Source organism: Bactrocera latifrons, unplaced genomic scaffold, assembly GCF_001853355.1.
Source record: "Bactrocera latifrons isolate USDA-ARS-PBARC rearing strain unplaced genomic scaffold, ASM185335v1 scaffold_178, whole genome shotgun sequence".
NCBI lineage: Eukaryota > Metazoa > Arthropoda > Insecta > Diptera > Tephritidae > Bactrocera > Bactrocera latifrons.
In genome coordinates, this window is record NW_017535274.1 from 295,251 (window position 1) to 321,158 (window position 25,908).

The 25,908-nt window shown below is 35.2% G+C and overlaps 1 protein-coding gene across 1 annotated transcript in view; it reads left to right on the top strand.

Moving 5' to 3' along the window:
• Positions 1-25,908, top strand: part of LOC108967119 (protein still life, isoforms C/SIF type 2) — a gene marked incomplete at its 3' end in the record, with an annotated part of 282,692 nt that overhangs the window by 127,405 nt on the left and 129,379 nt on the right. Inside the window, 1 exon segment of the mRNA XM_018930366.1 lies at positions 21,717-21,944. Within this exon segment, the coding sequence (XP_018785911.1) occupies positions 21,717-21,944 (228 nt within the window).

The following is a 25,908-nucleotide window of genomic DNA, read 5'->3' on the forward strand; positions in this document are numbered from 1 at the left end:
ACGAATTCACTGGCTTTATCTTCGAGTATACAATTAAATGCAACCCGTGATTATACTACTATAAGCAAAACTCAGTACGACTTTTAATATAATTTCAAAATTCTTTAAGCCTACCGGTTCACATTTAATGTCTTTAGTTGGCTCAAAAGGATTTTCCCCGAAGCTGTCTTTTGAGTTTTCTGAATAGCCAAAAGTCACACGGAGCTAAATCATACGGTGATTGCGGCACGATATTGGTTGAAAGTTTAGCGAAAAACTCACAAAGAATCAATACAATATGCCATGATGCTCTATAGTGCTGCAAAACCAAATGTATCCATCCCATATTCCTGTCCTTTTATGATGTGGAATAGATTTTTACTGTCACACCAACATAGAAAATAAAAAAATATTTCACCTGATGTGATGCCATGTGAAATTTCAAAAGTGTTACTACTTTTTGCCCATTGTAGTATTTCCCAAAGTTTTTGAGTTTTATAAAGTTTGCGACGCACTATTTCATAGCACTAAATTAAAGGGCACTTATTCTATACATATGTCACTTGACAATTATTTACCATTTGAAGTGCTGCAAAAAAATGTATAAACTTCAAAAATCAAAATCTTAAACTGCAGGGATATGTGAGTATCTTAAAAACACATAAACAAAAGAGAATTTTAAAAGTGAAAGTTCAAAGTATGTGGCTTAAAGCTTTGCGCATTTCACTTCAAAAACCCCATTAATTGTAGATTTATTTCGCTTTCAAAGAGCGTCATGGCATATCAAACGCTCACCTAAAACAAGAACAACAACAGCAAAATAACAACAACTGCTGCTCACCTAACCAAAACTCGAATTTGCAGCACCTCGTTGGCGCTGCTCACACAGCACTTAAAGCACTTTAACTGCTCACTGACTAAGAAAAAGATAATTCGATCAAACCGCCGGATGAGATGAAGCAAACGCAGAAAAACAGATTTTCGAGTGCAAAGGCGGAGATAAGGACAGTAAGATGCCGCTATGCGTAATCTAATGGCAGGTTAAACGAGTGATTCATGTCTATTTGCCTGAAATAAAAGATGGCGTCGATTTTTGTTTATTTGTTTGTTGGTAATACTATCAAGTATTTACGCACAAAAACAAGTATACAACCAAGCACATATAATATATAGTATATAACTGTTTGTATACAATATATTCTCAAAATATAAAAGCCTCGAAGTGTTTAGCAGCTGAGTTTTGATAACGCCTGCAAACTTTCTAGCAAAAAATAAAAAAAAAACACGAAAACAACGAAAAAAAAAATAAAAAACAAAAATCATTTCGCCCGAGTCTCACAAGCCGTAAACACAGTTAAATGCCGGTAAGACGAGGCAATTTAGCAGGCAAGCCTTTGAAATGAAGGCAAAAAGGTAAAAGTCATAAAAGCACAGTCCATAAAATGGGCAAATGCCTATTTGACTTTAACTGTTGTTTGTAAAAAGTGCGAAATTTCACAGAAAAAACAAAAAAAAAAAAAATAAATACAAAACATAGAAACAAAAACTTAACTGGAGTGCCAAAGTAAGGTGCCGCAATAAAGCGTGCGCTGAAAAAATAGGCAGCAAAGATTTTTACGACTCGCTTGTGACTGCTTTGGTTTCGCTGTACAGCGCTGCGAAGCTTTTAAGCTGTAGAGATACCCCACTCAAATTCAAAGTTGAGCGGTAGCAAACAAATCCAGTAAGGCACTTTGGCGGCTGTGGCTGCTTAGGGGAATTTTGTTTTCAGCTGCCCTCGAGCGAGCCCACTCATCTCCAGTTTCTTTTCCTGGGGACCAAGATATTATTAACTTAGTTACTTACTGAGAGTGTAGAGTCTATTTACTGCCCGCTTGCATAAGATAACGCAGTGAGGGTTGGTATCGGTGCTACGGTTAACTTAAATTCCGCTTGGCTATCCACCAAACGGTTTATGGTGTAGCTAGTTGGAGCTCTAGCTCACTTGGCACCTTCAGTAGTACCAACAATTTCGACCTKTAAGACTAAATTRCAATCAYTTAGTTTGAGGCTACCTTCTRYAYAAAAAKTACAACAATAGAAGCATGCTCCTATTCCTATGTCACTCTTTGATCCGTCGATGAATATGTGCATTTCGCCATAGATCTCCCTTTCACGGTTGAATTGGCAATGAGCAGAACTTGTAGARAATCTAAAGAATATTCCAATAAATACTTTCTTGGTTTATTCCTTACATGTAATTTATAGACTTCCAAATGAAAAATGTGCAAAATGATCGCCGAGATTGTCATAACACGGTTACATTTTTTCTTATTCTTTCAATTAGCTGAACTTGTTCCACGGAGATCCACATCTTTTGTAACTATATTCGTGGGTTTTTTTCTCAAAATTTAATCACCTATTTATGAAAAACTTTTACAATAATATTATTCAAAGCATTACCCATATATAGCTATAACATTTGCTTATCTTTCTGGAAGTCTGTGGAAATTTGTGGACTACATCTCAAAAGAACTGCGCTGGCTTAACTTCTCACYGGTATGTGTCTGCGCTACAGCACAGTTTCAAACCCATGACTTACGCAACAGTGTCAACACTCTCACTATATTTCTAACTATCTCATTTTCYCTCGCTCTCTCTCCTTCCTATATCTGAAAACACATGTAACGACATGACGATATGTGAAGAAAAATACGCCTATTAGCCACGCGAAGGTTTAAAAGCACACACACACACACACATCCCTTCATCTTCTCTCAAACAAACAAATGTTTAATGAATGTGAAAATGCTTTTTTACAAGATGCGCAATAAAAGGGCGGGTGAAAACTGCGTAAAGAGCCAAGTGGCAAAGGGTTCTCCAACTTTTAATAAAGTGATGGCGGCAACCGAAAAGAAACTTTTCTTATCTAACAACATAAGACATTTGGTTTTGCCCGCGGGGAATTGTTAACGGAAATCGGCTACCATTTTGTTCAACAAAACACTTTTTGCGCTTCGCTTTTGCCAACAACAAAAACAACACGCCAAAGCAATTTGCGGCAACAAAAACGCAAATTTGCGCTAATAACAACACACGTGCGACGATTTGGTAACGAAATAAACGTACCGTTAGACAAATATTGCTTCCGCTAATATAACGGTGAATATGGTATGACAAATTTGCCACAAGAAAGCGTTGTTTTCAAATGATATGCTACTAAATAACGGTTATATGACGATTTATTTTAAATCAGTCTACTACGTGTGTGTGTTCGTGAGTGTATGCGTGCGACATTTAATTTTTAYTTGCAACATTTCTTACTCCAATCGAAAATAATATTTCGCATTTTAAAACAGCCAACACTAAATGGCAATTGCTAGTATATGTAGATATGTAGCTGTGTGTGTATCATGTAGTGTGCCATGTAAATAGCCAACTGTAAGGCAGCTATTAAATGTGGGTCAAATATATAATAATTGGCTTTTATGCAGTGAAATGGAATAAGTAACATTAAAACATTCAGCATTTATATTTCAATTAAAAGCGCTGGAGTTGCAAAATTGAAAATTTATGCATTCATGCGTATGCATATTTCAGCAAATATGTAAATACACAAACACACGCACCGACACATGCAACACGCTAGCGGTGCAGCAAACCTCAGCCAGTTAGACGGTGAGCACTGCCTAGGCAAGCAATAAACCATAAGGCCGACCAGCCAGGCAAATTCAATATACACATGCGYGTGTGTGTGTGTGYATGGAATTGCTGCAGGACACCACATTCATGTATGTGTGCTGGCATGTGTATTTATTACAACCGAAAAGCAAGCCAAAAATCAAACACTCCCACAAGCACTCTGGCAAATATACACACAGCCAAGCATATACACATGTATGAGTGTAATCGATACGATTTATTGCAATAAAATCAACTCGCTGACTGTKTGGCTGACTAAACGCGCACAGTTAGATGCTGTATTCTTAAATTTCTATGCATGTATGTATGTTCCCTAAACGTTTGCTTGTTGCTAGCAAMGCTGGAAGCTATTGCAATTTTTAGACTTTCTAATATACATACATATAGAAAAGTGCACACATATATATAGACGCATACATGCATATATGCAGATACATACAGAAATTAAAAATTGTATAGTGTTGTGCAAAATTTTAGCAGCTATACATTTTCCAAAAGCCAAAAAAGCTACTTTTTCATATAYAGAGTTCACCATTTCTTAGCGCGATATGTAGCCACTAAATAATTTTGAAATAAATACACATCCTTATATTTAAAATATTTATACCCTGAAAATGATATATGAAACTAGCAACAAACARTAACAAACGTCGGAGATCCTATAAAAACATATATTTTAATGTTCAACGTAAGGCACGTAAGGCAACGTAAGGATCTGAATCGATTTAGTCTGTCTGCATATCAATCCGTTTGTATGCATGCGAACTARTTCCTTACTTTTTCAGTCATCAATCTTAAGTCTTAAAAAGTTACTCATTTCTTGGAAACGCCGTTGATGGACTACTAAAGCGTACAGCTATCGTATTCAACTCAAGTTCTTGTACGGATTTTTTTTTTTTTTTTATTTGACTAGCTATCTGCATGAAATTTGGTACAGATTATTATCTAACCCATCGCTATAAGCTGTGAAGAAATGGTTCAGATCGGGTCACTTTCACATACAGCTGCCGTACAAACTGCGCGATTAAACTCAAGTTCTTATATGGAAATTTTTTTTGTTTGACTAGGCATCGTCCCGTAATTTGACAGAGATTATTATCTCAGGTATCACCATAATATCCGAAGTAATTATTTAGATCGCAGCACTATAGCGTATAGTTGCTATACAAATTGTTCTATCAAAATAAAGTCCTTGTAAGGAAAACTTTTTGGTTTGACAAAAAATCMTCCAGAGATTTTTACTAACCAAGGTACTGCTACAATCTTTCGAGAAATTGTTCTGGTTRGACAACTATAGCATATAACCGCCATACATCAATCGATCGAAATTAAGATAAAGTTCTTTCATACCCTTTTTTACTGATTTCAGTTAATTGGGATTCTTATATTTTGAGTTATTTTTCCACAGAAATAGCAAGAATYAAGTGACTGCTTTTCATAACAGATGTTTTGTTCTTTATGCTCGCACCTCAAAGTGATAAAAATGTCTAACGAATAATTGCTTTAAGCTCACCTACGAGCTTATGTTCGTATGTTCTACTACAAGCGGATTGCCTCTTATGCAGAAGTCAAAGTGTTTCGAATCTTGAGAACCATTCTGTAGATATTTTATGGATTCGAAATGCACCCTCTTTGTCTGCATAACATAGCACGTTTTGGTTTCATATACAAAAAAGAGTAACAGGGAAATTCTTTACTTTCTTCCACCAGTGGCATAGTTTTCAAAAGTTGTTACTACTTTCCTCGAAGCGTCCTGGCCTTACTTTGTTGGCAGTCACAAATGTCTTAAGCGAGGATTTTTGACACAATTGCACGAGAGCTGCTCCGTTGTTCTCCTGGTGCTTTTTTCTTGACACTTACWGCAATCATCTCGCTCTGTCAGCCCCATTATGCAGATTCCGATCAGTGTATATTCCAATCAAGTTCTTACAGTCTTTTCTATCAAGAATGAACATTTTTGATTTGCAGCGTTTCACATGACTTTTGCAGTCTTGCGATCAACTAGAAATTCCATCAAATTTCTACTTTTCTTACGTTATCGGATGACAGCCGTACACGACTCTTGGCAAACTCGTCCCCTATCTCATTACCAGCGATGCTCTTCTGACCTGGAATCCAGTAGAAATGAGATTGGTTGTTCCTGGCGAGACTCTCCACCTGACGAGGCTCTSCACTGCTGATATGCGATGCGAGGCTATTGCTATGCTTGCTGCTGGACTATTCACATAGATGTTAACTCGAGAATTGACTTCTTATGAATTAGAGGCTAGCTTCACTGCTTTCTTAAAAGCAAAGAAGCAATACTGGAAATATTCAGCAATTACCACTTCTGATATTATATCCCCTATGAATTAATCGGGAGAGATTAAAATTTCATGCATTTCTATTATGATATTTTTCCAGCAGTATAATTTTATATACTTATACATAATTTTTTTTTTTTTTTAATGTAAATTTGCTCGCATATTGCACATTAATATTTTCAGGCCTTCCAGCTTTCAGCACTCATTCAGCTGTAGTGAATGATAGCTGAATAAAGTGCTTAACAAATTCTTTATGAATTTGCTCACTAAAATTTTCTAATATACACGTATGTTATACATACTTATACATATGTAGTATTTGTTTAAGCTATATACAGAGACACACATTCAAAAAAATCGTTCCTTCATATTTTGCAGGCCAAAGTAGTTAGAGCTAAATAAATATACACAAACTTATGTGTATATTTGCCTTTAAAACACGAGTAAATATAAATATTTGAAGCAGTTTGATAAATCGAAATAAATGGTCATAGATGCAYATTTTCTTCCTTCCGCTTCGGTGGMATTTGTTATTTATTTAACAAYTTATTTTTAGAAGACTGATAGTGTGTAGAAAAAATTTAAAAATTTCTCTAACATTGTGAGGCAATTTGAATGATTCGATTGATTTTCATTTTTAAAATCGCTCATAATTTTGTTGTTTTTGTAGATATAGTAAATATATGTACATTAAAATGCTTTCCTTTCATGGGTAAATGCATTTTTTTCGAAAAAGGAAGAAGCCACGCGGTGCCATATCCGGTGAATTCGGGGAGTGATTAATGGTTAATATGTGATTTTTGGTCAAATAATCGGTCACAAGCGTTGAACGATGAGACGGATTCTGAGCAATTTTTGGTTGTCTGTCAATTTGTGCGGAACAAACCGTGCACACACCTTTCGTAAAATGTTTCGCCCAAATGTTCGTTCAAAATGCAACAAATCGATGTTTTGGAGATGTTCAATTTCACTTCCACGAATTTCAATAATRATTTCGGCTGAGTTTTGATGAATTCACGCACAGTTTCGTTGGAATTTCCGGTGATCACGGATTTTGAGTGGCCCACATGTTGATCGTCATTTATGTCCTCACGACCACTTTGAAAACGTTGAAACCACTCGTGCACTYTGCTACGGGATAAGCAATCAACGCCATAAACTTGTTTCATCAATTGAAATGATTCGTTAAAAGTTTTACCAACTCTAGAATAAAATTTTATGTTGACTCTTTGTTCGAAGCTCATTTTCGCACCGATAACACAAACATACTAACACTTAAAACGCAATTACTTCACTTCCAATCAATAGAATGTCATGAAATTTTCAGTGGACAATCGATAAAAATGCTGTGTACCTTGGGATACCGTCCCGTTGGAACCACATATCGTCCGAGTCCATATCATCCAATTCGCGCCAAAATTATTCGGCTATCGTTGGGCTGTAGCGCAACTCASAGTCTTGATCATTGCATAAGAAGTACGGCCCAATGACTGCGCCGGACCGTAAATCGCACTAAACCGTTGTTTTTTCGAAATGCAATGGAGGCTTAGGTGACGTGTGGTTTGCTTTCTGACCAATAACGCATATCYTGCTTAATGACAATGCCATTTAGCCAGAAATGAGCCTCTTCGCTGAAGATGATTTTTCGATGAAAATCAGGGCCATTTTCAAGTTGTTGCTTAGACCATTTCAGGAACATACGACGATTCTGGTGGATAAGCGGCTTAAGTTCTTGCGTCAATTTGAGCTTGAAGGGTTGTATAGCAAGATATTTTCGTAAAACTCGCTACAAGAACGTCACAGAGTTGCCCAACGCTTGAGAACGACGTTCGAGAGACTGATTTGGGTCTTCCTTAACTGAAACGCTGGAGGCAGCAATATTCTCGACTCTGTGGGCACTTCTTTTTCGCACTGGCACTGAAACATTTTGTGCTGCGCCTGTGGACTCAAATTTTTCCACTAGACGCTCAATTCTTGATCTGAAGGGACAATTATGATGACCAAAAATTGGACGAAGCGCTCTTAAATTTGAGGCCACTGACTCCGAATGACAGTAGTAAATTTAAGCGCTTTCGTATATTTTTTTCCTGATGAATTGGCAAATTTTACTAAAGAGAAATGTGTACCTATTTCACTAAACACCAAGATTCCAATATATTGATGTAAAAATATATAAATTTTTTGATCGAAACAAGCTCCTTTCCACAGTTCAGCTTTTAAATGGCCCTATCTACATATTTGAAAAATTTTCAGCCGTTTAAACCTACAACAAATACAAATATAGTATGTTTATGAACCGTTTTACATTTACTGTTATTTACATTTTGGTAAGCGTTTTAAAGTGACCACCCAGAAAATTACACGCCGAGTGAAGCGGGCGTCAAAGGCGTGTGTCAGCCGCGCCATAAATCGCCGACGGAGGGCGTTGCAATTGCCGCATGCAACAAATTTAATATTTAATGCCACCAAAAACACCAAAAAATGCCACAAATAATGGCCGTGTGTGTGCTAAAGCGAGTAAGCTGGCGCAACACTGCGATTATAACGGTAATAAAAGCCTTGGTTGACTGTGGCAAATGGTAAATAAATAGATTTTCGTTTATTAACGAATTTGCATAAGTTGCAAAACGAACACGCCCGACGCCGGCAGCGCATTCAATTCGATTCAGAAGCACACAGCATGGTATAACATAGTGGGATGGCATGACATAGCACAGTATCGCTTGCCATCGCATCGCATTCCGATTCGTTTTGTTTTATTGGCGCGGCCAAATGACAGGCTTTGTATACGGTAAATTGCCACAAATTGCCGATAAGCACGTTGAGCCATTCAATCACCCATATTCCGCGCCACAACACACACTCACACACACCCACGCACACATGGATATATTAACTGTAATTGCGAGTGTGTGCTGGCAGCGCTGTAAATCAGCAAACACTTTTCATCAATTTATTTACACGCAAATGCGCACATTTCACATGTATTGTTAATTGTTGCATGCCACATGCCATGCCACGCGCAACATACACATCGCGAACTTCAATTGTGTGGCATGTAAATGTTATTTGTATTTATTTATGGGCTCTTCTGTAGTCGKCTGTGTGTGTGTGTGTGTACTCACCTCATTTGCTCGTGTAATTTGTGCATTTTTGAGTGTGACAACAGTCGCCCAAATGACTTTCGTGCCTAATATTGGTTTTCTGCCGCAGCGCACATTTGTTGCAAGTGTTTGCTAAGTGCCACAGCATATTATTATTTGCGCAAAATTTATTTTATTCATGTGACAGTTTGCCTGTTTTCCGTTACTTTCAACATGACAACCACAATAACAACAACCACAACAACAACAGACTTTTATTCGTGTTTTAGTCATTCAAAACGTCGACACGATGAAATTGCSTGTAATTTACTATTCGGTTTAGTAAATAAATAATGGTAATATTTTTGTTTGCAAGCAACATTTTTTTTTTTATGGAGTGGGCTTTTAGTGCCCATAATTACAAATTCTTTAATTTTTATGCTCTTTATTTTATTTAACCACAACAACGTAAGCTCAATATAAGCTGAAACTTAAAGCGATTTCCCACGAGGTTTGCAGAAATTGTTTGTATTCAGCAACATAAGAAGATAAAATATATTGGCAGCTACGCTAAATACAATCCTTTTAAATAGAAAGGTTCTATACTCAGTAATAGCTGCGATTAGCTCATCAAATGGACAATAATTCCAAGATCGGTCAGAATCCATACCATTGCATGCAATATATAAATGCTTGTGTATGGTTGTTCAGGATCATGATTAATGTACCGTAGATGATCTCAACCAACCTGTTTTCGRTTGCTTGCAAAACTATTAGAACACTGTTCGAAGCTATCCTGTAGTAATTTTCGACTTCTCATTATAGCATATGGCATCACCACATTGTAAAAGCCATCTTAAAGAGAAATGCATTTTTAGACAAAATTTGAATTTATACTTTTTATCAGGAAATATAGTCTACAGGGTAGTACATCGATTATAACAATCTTTATACTTTTCGTTCATCTTTTTTAGTACAAGCTGTATTTTGTTTCGGAATAGACCTGAATCTCAGAGATTTTCTGTTCTTTGTCACAAAATTTTTGGCAAGCAGCAGTCTCTTGAAGGTTGGTACCAAGAAAAAGTCACTAATGGTCAAGTCTGGTTAATGCCGAAGCAAATCAAAGTTCACCACATTCAATTTTGTCATCGCAAAAGCAACTTTTTTTTTTTCTTCAAATGACTCGTTTTGCATAAAGTTCGTTGTCTAAACATTGTAATAATAGCAGGTGCTTTTTTGGACGTATGGTTTACTATGAGACCATATTTATTTCGGAGTTGGTCTCTTTGCCAGTCATTACACTAATTTTAAATTTTTTTATTTTATTATAATTTATACTAATTATGGTTTGATATTTCATAATTAATAGGCTTACTTCGAAAGATGGTTCGCCATTACCAAAATAAAGCTTCGGTGCGTTCGATATTCGGTCGACATAATCGGTCTCAGCTGGTCAGTAATTGCAGCAACTATAGTTCGGTTTCGAAAGTTTTCTCTAATAAATAATATCCATCCTCGGAGCACCGAAGACACTATTGCTGCTGTGGAGCAGAAGAATTGCCGACTGAGTTCACACCCCACATTGAGTTGAGTTGAGTTTATTTGAATTGAGTTGACATTATCAAAAAGCAATGACTTTTTGGTGTGCGCTATGGGCAGAAATAATCGTTGCACAGTTCTTGAAAAAATATGGCCGATCAATGGGCAAAGCTATATCACTTTTATTACTGACTTTTTCATGCCTGAATTAATGAATGTTAAGGTTGGTTCCAACAAGAYGTGGCTACATGTCATKCAGCCAACGAAACAGTCAATTGGATTTGTGACATGGCCTCCAAGATCGTGCAATTTAACACCGATGAACTGTCTTTGGAAAGTCGTCGCTACGCAGACACTTCCGAGTCGATTGACGCCTTTGAAAGGCTATTCGTCGCGATGTTGCTGACATGCGGCCGCAATTGCTGCAAAAATTGAACCTCTTGGCTGTAATTTATTCAAGCCAGCCGCAGCGGTCACTTGCCCGAAATTATGTTTAAAAAACTCTTATTTTACTCGCAGTTAGTATGAAAAGAAAATGTACCTTTGTTATGTCAGTCCGGGTCAAATTTGATCACATGGCAAACCCATTACATGAAATATAGAACTTTAACCAGGGATTCGTTAAGACTCTTACCGCAGCAAAGTATTTAGCATTCATCTCACATTGTTTTTTTTTTTTTCAATTTTCTATACCCAGTACCTCAGCTTGAAGATAAAAAACAGTTTACTATCCACTTTTTCTGCCTCCAGAATCTGTAAATGTACCTGGCTTGGTTGCTTATATCGTGTTTGCACTGCAATCTTTCTCTGAAAGTTCAAAAAACTTAAATTAATTTCCGAATTAAATATGAATGCATTCGCTGACGCCCCAAATTGTAGACAGTCGGTGACCTGTGAATTGCGTGTTACCATTCGACTACCTGATAATTGCTGTTGTTATTGTTATTGTTTATGCCAAACACCTGCACCGATTCGCAAACACTTGGCTGCTGGTGTAAATATCCTTTTCTTGTTTTTTTGCTTTTTTGCTGCGCTTGGAGTAACAACGGCAAATTATTGTAATGCTAGGCGAGTACATATGCAAACACTGACACACACATATGTACACACACTGTAATGTGTCTCACCTATAAATGTATATATTAATGCCCATTAAAACACATATTTCCCTTACAACGGGTTTTTTGCCAAGTTGCGAGTGCACAAATGAACGGGCAATTTTCGGTGCCCGCATTGTCCTGTGCAAAGGACCAAGCATGGAGCGTATAAGCAAATTTGTTGCATGCTGCCATATCCACTCATGCAGGCCAATGCACAATAGCTGGCCCAGCGACCTCTCCGTGTGGCAATGGATTGTCGTATTGATTGCCCAAGAGTGAGTGTGTGTGTGTTGTATGCGCATTGGTCATATATGTGCGTGTATGTGGGTTAATTGCTTTATGAGCACACGAAATTTTCGAGTTCAACAACTGTGTTCGCTGCCATATGTATGTATGTCTGTGCGGCTCGCATGCCGGCAGTTTATCGGCAGCCAGCTGAACGATAGCTAACTGTTCGCAAAATTACCGTTCTTTACCAGCTGCAGCCCGTTACAGTTGAGAGTGTAATTGCAGGTGCACAATAACATAATATTTGCACAATTGAAGAATGGCTCAGGCGCGGCGGCAGTTGGTCAACAACACCTTATCTCGGTTCGGTGATTTCGCTCGCATGGAAATGGGAGACATATTTATTTACTTAAATGTCGATAAAAATGACAAAAATTACAACAACCAAAATTAAAAAAACAAGCTAGTAAGTTCTTCTGGCTTGAATACGACAAATTCCACACTTGCTGGCGGAATTTTTGGTTTGCTGAAGAAGCTGCAAAAGCTTCCACAAATTATAGCTGATTAAGAATAATTAATGAATATTTAAATGATTTTTTAAACTTAGGTATATTAGGAAGTTATAGAACATTTAGAGTTCTACTGCATCTCTGAATCTGCGCTACAAACCCGTTATGGTAAAAAAGACCTAAAAAATTATAATAAGTACTTGTGCGCCGAATATTTGAACTTCAATAACTAAAGTTGATTTTCTACCAAAAAATTTGAGCCAATGTGTGAGATATGTCATTGAAATTTAGAGATACTCTTTTATCTTTCAATTATGTATATATAATTATGTCTTAGCTTTCATAGAAATATTAGGTTATCAAATATCCCTATGACGCTTTTTTGCACTTTATTCAATTACAGTAGTCGGATTTAGTTAAAATATGTCCCGTTTCGTTCGAGAATCTGTTTCCATCAAGACGGCAACTTCACACAACCCCCCTCATAGAAGGGGGGCATTGCGAATTGCTATTTGCGAAGAACTTGGACAGTCACTTTTTATAAGCGTTTTTTGAGTTCAATTTTACAACAACAAGGGCGTTCGCCATGGACAGGAACAGCTGGTAATCAGTTGGCGCTATGTCCGGGCTATATGGCGGATGCGATAAAAGCTCCCGTGTTGGGTCTGGCGTTGTCCTAATGAAACACCACACCTTTTCTGTTGGCCAATTCGGGACACTTCAGGTCGATCACTTGCTTCAAAGGGTCCAGTTTTTCGCAGTAGATCGTAGAATTTAGCGTTTGGCCACATGGCCACATGGCCCCGGCTTGCCAACTGTTTGGGACGATTCACCGGCCTTCGACCACGACCGTTTTCACTTATTATTATCGTATGTGGTCCATTTCCACATTCATGGTATGTAGTATCGGCAAAAATGCATAAAACCGATTCGAATCGTTCAGTTTATATCATAAAATGGTCCGAAATCAGCTTTTCCATCAAAGACAAAGCTTCTTAGAGAGAAAACGACGAAATTATAGATAAAGACCTTAAAAACTGAGGAAGTAGTTCGGTTTTTTTTTTTTTGTCGAAACGGTGATCAATTGATCTCAGTCGTTTTCTTCATACATATTTTCTTAATATATATACTTTATTATTTAAAAAAAAACATATATTTACATTAGCAATAACACAGCAAAAATTAAGATTTCTTATACATAAGTATGAGAAAAAAATATTAATTTCTCTTGTTTCAAATATATTACATTCAAGTCGAGTTTTTCTTCATTAAACATAGCAACAAAACATTTCTCAAAAATTTCTGCTTCACCCAACTAATTTTGTTGCGGTAATACCACTACTATTAGTAACGTGAAATTTGAAAGGAAACACAGCAACAAACCAAGGCCTGTCTATTTAATACGATAATAATGAGCGGTCAGCTGATATCCATCCCTTATCAAATGCCAAGCGGACAAAAGTCATTAGTTGAGAAGAAAAACAACAATTTGTCTATTTATAAATACATATATAGCTGTTTATATATGTCTATAGCCACTATACATATATCACTATAATACAAACGAGCATGTTTTTCCTGATAAGCATGCTTTAAGGCGACAAAGCATTAATAATATACGATAGCTTGTAATTAATCTTAATAAAATGATACCACAAACTGAGAAGGGTTGGGTAAACTTTGCAATTCATTCGCCTTACAATTATCGAAAGAACCACAGCACATTCTTCACTCAAGTGCCACGAATTTCTAAATTGTATGCTTACTGTAGTTACATGTGTTCTAAGTGGATGCTTCTTAATCGAAAGGGTAAAGGTTTCGCTTTATTAATTGGTTGCATGTTAAATTTATATTGTTTGTGATAAATTATTTAACGATATTTGACCACCATGGAGTTTAAAGTTTGATTAAGAGCTGCAAAAACTTAGGAGTATGTATGGAAGAGCAGTTTGTTAAGGCAGTCAGTTTTTGTAACCTATTTTTAGTTTTTTGCACATTTATTTCAAAACATGCTCTAGGTTTGGTTTGTTATATATGTGCAAAATATTTTCTGTCATCTTATTTATCTTTATCATTTGAAGATTTGCGGACTCATTTACCATTATGTTCTTTTGTGTGCTGTGTCAGTGATCTTAAAGACTGGCTTTTGAACATAATTGAAAATCGCAATATGATTACAGCAACTGAAAAGTTTTTTATATACTTGCTTCTGTGAAGTTTTATTCTAGAATTCGGCAAGTGTTAGATATTCCTTCAAAACGATATAATGCGATAATTCTACGTGCTATACTACCTGAACTAAAGGAAAGGACTCACTTCTTTTCCCCTTCATATGGAATAGTTATTTTTCTATTTATATTATATACATAAGTAGATGCATTTGAGAAGTTATCTGAAAATCTTTATTAATCAGTTATTGACTTATCTGAAGAACTTGCAAGATACCATCAAATCAAAGATCTGGTCTAATAGATAAGGTTATGTTAATCTGGTAGACCAATAAACCTCGCATAGACTAGTTTTAATTCTTTACAATACTAGATAGAGACCAGTTGCTAGGTCTAGAGTGATGCCTGCGCCTGCGCGGGAATTTTAACAGACTCTGTTAGCTCAATATCGACACCTCCTTTATTGTAATATACAGCAGGGACCCCAGAAGCTTACAGCGTAGTCTAGCCAATGCAAGAAAAGGCACAAGAGAACATTCAGGGTAGCTTTCGAAACGTTTTATATTAAATCATATCGATTTTAGAAGAAAAAAATTGGTTGATCGATTTTTTCTTAGATAAATGTCTTATCAAAATTTATTATATTTAAGTAAATTATTATTAATATATTTTTCATATCCTGACCAGGGAATATTAAGTCTACCAAAGCGTTTGTAACACCTTGAAGAAAACTTCTGAGATATCATATCATCATGTCTGTCTGTTCATACACTGTCTGTATATATAAAATTTTGGCGACATCGATCTGAAATTTTACACACATACCTATCTCCCCAAGGTGCAGTTCATTTGTTACAACCACCGATATGGGACCACTATAGCTTTTAGGTGCCCAACAAACCAAACAAACGAATCGTTCCAAGTAAATTTCTTATATGGAAAATTATTTTATATTACAAGATATCTTCACAATATTTTGTCTAGATTATTGTTCATGTTAATGGCACAATATCCGAAGATATTGTTTCAATTGGTCTACTATAAGGTATAGCTACCATATACACTGACCAACCAAAATGATATTATTGGAAAAATCTTATGGAAAACTTTTTTATTTTACAAGACATCTTCACGAAATTCGGAATCGGGATCGAATCGGAAGAAGTAAAATATATACATATATATATATGAATTTTTATCTTCAAAAATATTTTCATCTTCGAAAAAATGCATCCTTATATATTTTCCGCTTCGAAAGATATCTGTAGTTCGGATTACTATAAGATATAGCTGTCATACAAACTGATCGTTCAAAATCAAGATACGGATATTCCTATTCCCTTCCATGTTATAAGAAAGGCACCTGTGAAGGGCTTCAAGCTTCGTTGCTGCATATTACAATTAGCTCCACATCTAAGTACTTAAGTGATCACTATAAGAATAATAATCAAGTGAATTTAATTTTCAAGTGAAATATTTTGTTATTGCATAAAATGCTTTATTTTTTTTACATTTTAATAACAAACAAGTAATAAAGCTTAAGCGCTTTTTAGACACACATATTTTCAATAATTAAAAAAAATTTTATGTTTTTGTTCAAGACTTGTTATTTTACCCTAATTCAAAGTAATTAATCAACAAAACACTCACGGGTGTCATGGCGCAGATTTTAATTAACTTTAATAACTCAGTCATCTCAAATCTAAAGCGTCGTTTTTATATTCTTTCTGCTATAAAATACAAAAAAGAGTGTTTCCAAATAAAAAGCAACTAATATAAAATTTAAAACACACACACACACACTTACATAGTAATGCCTCCAAATACAGCTCAATTACAGAAATTAATATTTTATAATTTGCGTGACCGTTATGTGTGGCATTTGATAGCGTACACAAAAGCTGAATGCGAAATTGTTTATATTTATATTGTTGGGGTTAAATATCGAGTGCAATTGGCGAAAAAATTACTAAAATATTCATGTAGTTGAAAAAATTTACGAAAAAAATTTAAAATGAATTGATGGATTCGGTTGCAAAAAATTAATAAAGCCAAAGCGTAATTAAAACAAAGCATTGCAGCTGTAATTTATTAATGACTTAATGTACGTATGTGTCGAGAATATAAATAAAAATATAAATATATATGATTATTTGCACTGCTTACACTTTTGAGTTTGCATATTTTTCATTGGCAGCCATAATTACGGTAATCAGTATTAATTATGACATTAACTGGCAAGACCTGACACGTTTATTATGATTTGTTTTCTTTTTTATACAAATTTTTAAATCACTAAGAAGCAATTGCAGTGAGAACTCTTGAGTTATTAAAATATTTCTTTTTATCATATAAACTCAGCAAATGAATTTTTGGTTGGATTTCTTCCAATCTCAACTTTTCTCACTGTGAGCCCACAGAATTAAAATTTCAACAGTTTAAACATGGTTTATGTGCCGTGATTGATTTGATTTGAGGATTTTTTTCCTACTCAGTAATACATTTATTACTCTAGTTTTTCTATACTTTTATACTTCGTTTTGGCAACAATGCTTTCAAAAGCTTGCTCAAAAATGTAATAACTTATGCGAGTGTTGCCTTCCATATTTCGGGATGCGAGTACAAAAACGAATATAAATCATCGAAAATTACACTATTGCCTTTCAAAATATTCTCTATTAATATCTGTACACTTTTGCATGCGTTTTAACCAATTCTCGAAGCACTTTTCCACTCAGATGGAGGCATCTCCAAAACATGTGTTCTGAACGGTTCAACCGCCGCATAAGGTGTCGAGAAACTCCTAGTTTATTTTTTAAGAATGGAAATAAAAAGAGGTCATTCAGTACCAATGCATGCCCATACGATGGTCGACTTATCAAAACGATGTTTCGAATACTCAAAAATGCATTTGGTTTAGTAAGTGTGTGCGAGCTCGCATTGTCATGGTGAAGCGTGGTCCGTCTTTGGCGGCTGGTTCTCATGATTTCTTGAAAGATGGTTTTATAACACTCAAAATTTACTATTCTACGCTGTTCTAGGGCACTACTGACAGTTTTTCTAAAAAGAAAGCAATCATAAAATCCTCGGTCTGCGAACAACTTTTATTGGGTTCGATTCATCTGAACTTGAAAGCCTACTGATGTTTACTTTCTAGCTCATACGTATAAATCCACAATTCGTCACCTATCAAGATGTCATAGACGTGTTTTGAACCACCGCTGTAGAATTTTGTTAACATTTTGATCTCTACCAATTGACAGATCTTTTTTGAGCGATTGAAAAATTGTGGGGGTTGAACATAATCAAATTGTTTTGCAATCAAATGCCTATGCTGATCTCGCCAATGCCCATAATTGTCTCAATCTCACGTTAGGTTACATGACGATCTTGCATTAAACGTTTCCTGTACAACAACTGATTTTGAACGACCTTTACGAAATTCATTTTTGAGTGATCTTCGATGTCGATTGAGGTTACCATATCGTTGGTACACCAGCTATTGAAGGAGCTTTATCGCCAAAAAATTTAATCAAATGCATCGAATCAGTGATGCTGAATTAATCCACGTCAAAAGTTGTAAGAAATAATAGCACAAAAATATTCGCGATATAATTCGATTATATGGCCGAGATGAATATTTTAAGTTACTGTTTGTTTAAAGAGTTTTAAAAACATCATCAGGAGCATCATCCATTAGTTAAAAGAGCCAAATTGAATGAGTTTTCGATTGGAAATCTGAGACCACAAAAAGTTTTACTCTAACTGAAAGTGAAGTAAATTTTTAATATATTCTAAGAAGTTCTAAATCAAATAAGGACACAGACCAAGGCTTTGAGCCATGCCATGCATCGCCAGATATGATCAATTTTATTTACTATATTTTTAATAATTTGACATCTACCGAATCCACTAGTTGAAAAGTAATTTAAAAAAGTATATAATTGTAAAGTAAAATATACTAATATACTACCAAAAAGCCCAAAACTTTTTTCAAAATGTATACAAATTTACCAAAATTTAAACAAAAATATCTTCGAACCTTAAATACAATCGTTCATACCGAACATGCAACCTAACAAGTTGAACGCTCGTCATCGTGAGCACTTTTGAGCGTTTATGAAGTTTTCACTTCAACTTATAACGTGTTTGAAACAAATTAATGCAAAAACCGTTGTGTAAATAAATTTATACAGTCACGCACATACATATGTACATATATATATATATATATGGAGGCTTTGTAAGCCAAAACTGTTTTAAAAGAACTTGCCACATTTAATAGCGTTTTTCGCGCGGCTCGTTTAGTGCTTGTTCGGCACTTTGATATTGTATAACTTTAACACCTTCAATAAATATTTAATTAAACATTATTTCGCGTTTCAAGCTGTAGACTGCTGCTACATTGCAGGCTTTTAACATGCTGTGAAGTGTTTTTGCATATCAACGGTTTTTTATATAAAAATAAATAAAAATATTTGCGGAATTTTTAGGCATTCTCAGTATGGGCTACCAAGTACAGTGTGTCACAAAAATATTCAAGATGTTATTGTTTATTGAAAATAATATTGAAAATATATTTTATATATTTACTTAAAAATATTTTTTGCTTAATTTTTGCAAGCTAAAAAACTCAGAATTTATTAACTATTTAAAGTTTGAATTAGATATAAATTTCATCAATCGATTTTATAGCAAATTATGGAAAAATTATATTAATTTTTTTCAAGACTTTTTAATACTTAATTCGTTTCATTAGTTAATCTTATTTCAAATTTTAAATAGGTGGCAACCTTTATAAAAAAAATTTTCCACTTTTATATGGCGAACTTTCTCAGAAATTTGTCAACTTTATGTGGCATAAAATATTGAAATATTTCATTAACTTCATTAGCTAATTTCAAATAAAATTTTAAACAGATGGCAACCTTTTTCAAAATTTCTCCACTTTCTGAAACCTAAAATTTTTCAACATTTATTACTTTTCATTAAATCTTTCAATTAAAATTTTAGATAGCTGGCAACCTTTTTCAACAAATGTTTCACTTACTGAGCCCTCAAAGGTTATTTGATACCAATAGTAAAAAACTTGATTTATTAAATTAATGAATTTGCATAAAAATTATAATACGTGGCAACACTACTAAAATAATTTTTACCGGTAGCCATCTGAAACCTCGTCGTCTTGATACGTATTCTCAAATAATTCGTTTATCTTACAATTTTTTTTTTGTTATTTGATTAAAATTTACAAGCGCGTGACAATACTTCTCAAAATATATTTTCGTCAATAAACTTTCATAAAAGTTTTTAACTTGAAATTAATTTTTTCCACTTTTTCGAAACGAAAGGTGACAATACTTTAACTTCTACAGCTTTTCGGCTAATGCTGCGAATATTCGCTTCCAAAAATATATATTATTTGAACACCATTATGGTCACCGTGCGCATATTTACATATACATATGCATGTAAATAAACATATCTGATTTATTTACTCAGTTGACAGCGCTGGTTTACCGCCAAACCAGAGAGCGCATAACTAAAGTACCCTGTAAGAAATTGAAGGCTTTGAAATCAAGTAATTCAAAACACGCGTTTAAGTAAGGTATTCAATTCACAGATTACGAATAGTCAAATTAGACAGAAAATGAGAGTAAAGTGCCGACATTTGGATGAAAAGTACTCGAGATCAAAAGTCAAACACTTTTTCCGTGGATTTAATGAAACAGTGAGTTGTACCAAAAGATTACTTCAGACGAAATTTGTAGTTTATACAATTATCCATAAAAACTTGCACAGCGCTTTTTTTTTTCAAAACAAAAATTTTAAATATTACGGCATCTCTTGAGCGATCTCCACTCGACGAACTTTTTGCAAAAGATTCAGGTGCTTCGAGACGAGCCCAGCAAAAACCATTGTCCGAAATAGGTTGGGTCGATGTGTAAGAGGTGTGGAGATCCTCTGCTATATATCTAAAGTCAATACGGCGGTTTGCAAGCACAGCCACTCAAAATATGTTTGTTCGTTATCGAATATACTTCCTGAAGCACTTCTGCTACATATTCAATTATTCCGTAGCAGTGGTTCCATTGTCAACTGGAATAAAAGATATGATTATATATAGAAATAAAATATACAATTATTATATTTCATAAATATTATTTCAATATTCTTAAATTTCTTTTCTTGAGCGGTCTCTCTCTCTCTATATATATACATAATATATATATGTATATACATTTTTTATATTTGTAAATATGTATATATTTTTTTGGATTTAAGTATGCAAATATTTATGCCAGCCATCCGGAGCATCGCTCGCACGTGCATTTGGCTTGTAGTTGCAAATGGATTGAAAACAACAATCCTGCCACGGCTAAATGGAGCACGAACGCGACGAATTTTCACTTTAAATATGCCAATACTGCCCCCCGCAGCAGCCTGAAGGACCGTCCGAATGTTGATTTCATCACAAAGCAAATCAATTTGTTGACATGGCTCTTTGTTGAATTTTTATCGATATTTTTTAACAATTTTGTTAAATATTTTTCTTTTGCAATATCATATTTTTATTTATGTATTATGACATGCCTGATATCAGTAACGGTATTAAACGAGTTTACATGGTCTTAAAATGCAGCAAATAACAATATCTTGAGACAAAGCTTACTATCTATGCAACACTCTTTACTCAGTTATATATGTAAGTAAATCAAAGGAGAGTTATAAAAGAGGGAAGTTTCGGCTGATTTGCTGAAAATATTCTTAAGCGAATATAGAAACGTTTTTTGTTTTTAAGTTTCTATACACTTACTTAGACATTTTGGTCAGCAGATTATGAAATTTATTTATAAATATTTTTCCCTCTTTCCTTTTCCTCTCGTTCCTCCTCTTATTCGCCTGCTACTTTAATTTCTATATTGAACCTTTATGAAATTTTACTGCAGCTCCCGCAGCCAAATAATAACGTGAGTGCGCCTATGTATTATTAAGCATATATGCACATAAGCTCCGCTCGTACTTATAATCTCTGTTACGATTTTCGTACAATTTTTCACAAATATCAATTTTTTTCATATTTCACTGATTTTTTTCGTGTTTCTCTTTTTTGCTCGCCTTTCAGATGAATTCACGTGACGAACCGGAAAAAACCTTCAAAGTTGCCATGCCTGACAATGCTTACGCCACGGTTTATCTACGTGACGCCATGTCGGTGGAGGAATTTTTGGCCAGCGCCTGTGCTCGTCGCAATCTCAATCCGATGGAGCATTTCGTACGTGTGAAGAAGCGACGTGACATGGAGGATCACAACTACTTTGTGCCACATCGCAATGATTTGATTGAAAATTACGTAAGTAGAAAACGCAAAAACAAAAATACCATAATATTTAATGTATAAAGTCGTAAGGGATTATGAAGGCGAAAATAGTGAGGTAAGTTATAATAATTATTTTGAGGTCATTGGAGGACACGAATTATTGAAAATGTTAAGAGAATATATTTTGCAAGCCAAAACAAGAGCGGATTATAAACTTTTTGAGCTGAAAAATATTAGCAATAGGTTTAATATAAAAACTCGCTTACAAAAGGTATGGCTCCCATATATTATTTCCCGAAAAGTAATAGTTTTATGGTTTTCTACAAACTCGAGTTTTCACTGTTATATTTATGAGGAACTCGTAGGTATAGCTGCTAAATGTTTGCCCTTGCATTTTCATATTTCTTATGGACATTACAGTCAGGAGCTCTCTTTCAACTCCAGCTTCAGACTTCTTGACTATTGCAGTGTTCTGCAAGCCGAAGTTGCAGCTAATAAAGTAGCAGTAGATTTACTGCTCCGGAGAGCAGGGCCGCGATATCAGCCTTGAACTCATTACCAGTGCGTTGAAGGTTGATCGGAAACTGCCTAACTTTGTTAACAACAACAATGAGTCTCTTTGTGATAAGACTGGTATGAGTTCCAGGCCACAGCTGAATCGCAGGCAACTCTAAAGCTAATGAGCTAACAACGAAAGGTACTTTAGAACCGGTAGCAGTAGAATGGGAGCTATTCGGTAATCTATTGTGTTCTACTACCAGACAGCTGGGCCTGTTGGACCAATTCTAAACCACAAAATTAAGCTCGAGCTTGCGGCTCAAAATTTGTTCTCTCAAAAGTGCGTGATCATAGAGTCCAACCTCTTTTATGTACTCTCCTCTCTTTTCAAGCTTAGAGTTTTACTACTCGTGAAAAGTTATAAGTTATTTTATGTACTCACAAAATCTTTGTTCTACGAAGCTTAAGCCATTTTGCCGTCCCACAAATCTTACTTCCTTGACCTATGTATATAAACACTAGGTCATTTATGGTATACAAACAAGAAAACGTTGGCTACTTTTGTATCGTCAAGAGAGTTTTTTATGAACCTAATTGTCGGGATTTAAAATTCGGGATCCCGAAGTTTTCAGGATTCATAATTATTCTAATATTTATCATCAACAGAATTTTTAATAGACTCTAATATCGGGATTTAAATTTTCGGGATCCCGAAACTTTAGGAATGCATAAATATTTTAATATCGAATATTTGCTTTTGATCGTATGACAGTAATTTTTAACATGGTTCAACTTTTAAGAATTAAGATACAATCCCATCAATGAGTTTATCAATGTATATGTATGTATCATGTTTCTGTTCTATTACAAATTCCTACGAATTTAATAAATACCGATTTTTCCGGGTTTGGGATTACGGGATCCCAAAAAGTCGGAAATACGACTAATTATATGCGCTGTTATAAAATCACGTTTCTGTTATAAATTCATGTGAACTTAATAAATACCAATTTTTCGGGATTATAATTTCGGGATCCCAAAACCTCGAATAAAAGACTAATTGTGTGTGCAGCGATAAAATCATGATTCTGTTACAAACCCGTGTGAATTTATTAAACACCGCCTTTTCGGGATTGCGTTTTCGGAATCCCTAAATGTTATTATCCGTGTTAGAATTTTCAAAATTTCGTAATCGATATTAAAGTTCAGCAAAAAAATATGCAAATTCACGGCGCATTGAACCCATCAACCGGCGGTCATCAACAAGTCAATTTGACGCAAGGAATTCCTGGAATGACAATCCTCCTAGTAATCATACAGCATAATCACAAAGTAAACATTTGCTGGTTTGTTGTTTACAAAAACAACTTTTTGAAACGCTTTCCAGAACAATAACATTGAAGACAACAACTTCACTTCGAGTACCGACACAATGCCACGAATGAGACAAAAAGCAACCGCATACAAATAAAAACTATTGACCAGAAATACCAATAGAAACCAAGCCAGTGACGGCGACGACGACGGCGACGACGACGGCGACTTTATCGTCAACATTATCAAGTAACTACTTTTAATGGCAAACAATGAGGCAAACAACTAAAAACAAGAAACAGCACAAGCAGGAGGAAGTGGCTGCGGATGTATATAGTTCTAACTACAACAATGTACAAACAAAATAAGAACGATAGCATGCACTTATATGTATGTGTATGTGTGTGTGCCAACATGTGCATGCAATTGAAACTTTTGTGGTCAACTTTTGCTTTAAATGCATACTTGTCTATTTAATGGTCTCGAGGGTGCCTATGTGCATATGTCTATATTTATATACCCCCATAACTGTGTGCACGTGTGTCTGTGTGTCACAATTAAAGTGAGCCAACATCATTGTTGCTGCTGCTAATATTGTCACCAATACGTCCACTCTCACTCACTCACTTGGACGGGGGCCAGGTAGCGCGCGGTCGACCACAAGTCAGGTTCAATGTGTTAAAATAATTGAGCGGCGATGGCATGGCAACCATATCTTGCCACTGCCTTCACCACTAGTTGGCAGTTGCCAATGTGCAATGAGACATGTGAGCAGCAGGGCCAACCCACGTACATCTCTAAATATAGAGACATATTGTTTTCACCCGTTCCCCTTGCTCTCGCAGTGGCATGTGTTCATTCACCCTTTTAACTGCTGACTGCCGCTCGTTGCTTGCTGCTTGCTGCTTGATGACTGCCAGCTGGCAGCTGTCCTCGGAGCAAAAGTTTGCAATTAACAATTTCATTAAAGCCTTTATGTGAATATGGCATGCACAATGTCGTCGCCAATGTTGCCAGCTCTGTCGAAAGTCATTGACATTTGAGAGTGGCATGTGACGGCACAGTTGAGTTAAAGAAAGATAACAAAAAGGCGGGCAAAATGCACAAACAAAAAAGTGGAAAATTTGTGCATACGAACTTGCATAATAATAGTGTCTATTAAATACAATAAATCAGAAATAAGTGCGCATACGGTGCATATGATTTCAATACTTTGAAGGACATGCAGGTATGTAGTGCAGATATGTATGTGCTTTAGGGTGTGCGTTATTTCCCAAGTTGATTGCTTGTTTTTGCAAATAATCTCCTATTTTCAATTAAACCGTGCCTAACTCATATTTCTTTTGCCATTTATATAACTCATTATGGTATTTTTTTTTTTTTTTTTTTTTTTTTTTTTTTTTTTTTTTTTTTTTTTTTTTTTTTTTTTTTTTTTTTTTTTTTGTTTTGATATTTAGCAAGTTATCTACCACTTTCACAAGTAATATACTATTACAAAATTTTCCGCTCTATAAAAACGATTTTATTACTTTTTTCATAAAAACAAGTTAGACAAAGCAAGCAACAATTGGCCTGAGCATTCGTCCAAGTGAATTACAGATTCTGTGTTACTTATACGACATGGTGTACTAAAGGAATAGAGTACGGATTCCATATTACTCATACGACATGGTGTACTATAGAAAATGAGTACTGATTCTGCGTTACTCATACGACATGGCGTACTATAGAAAATGAGTACTGATTCTGCGTTACTCATACGACATGGTGTACTATAGGAATAGAGTACAGATTCTGTGTTACTCATACGACATGGCGTTCTATAGGAATAGAGTACAGATTCTGTGTTACTCATACGACATGGCGTACTATTGTAATAGTGCACAGAATGTGTATGGTGTACTATATGAATAGAGAGCGTTTGATTCATAATTCTAGTTGCGTTTAACTTTTTATGAAAAATATATTATTAGAATTTTTTGTATAGAGCGGAAAATATTTTATCAGAATATCAAAGTTTTAAGGAAATACATTCAATTCCTTTGGAAAAACAACTTTATTGCAAAAGGAATAAAATCTCAATAGGGGAAAAGTAAAATAAAATATGTAAGGCAAAATTTAAATTGTATAAAGCGCTCATTTTTAGAAGAAAGGGGGCGTTCACAAACTCCCGATTGGGAAATAA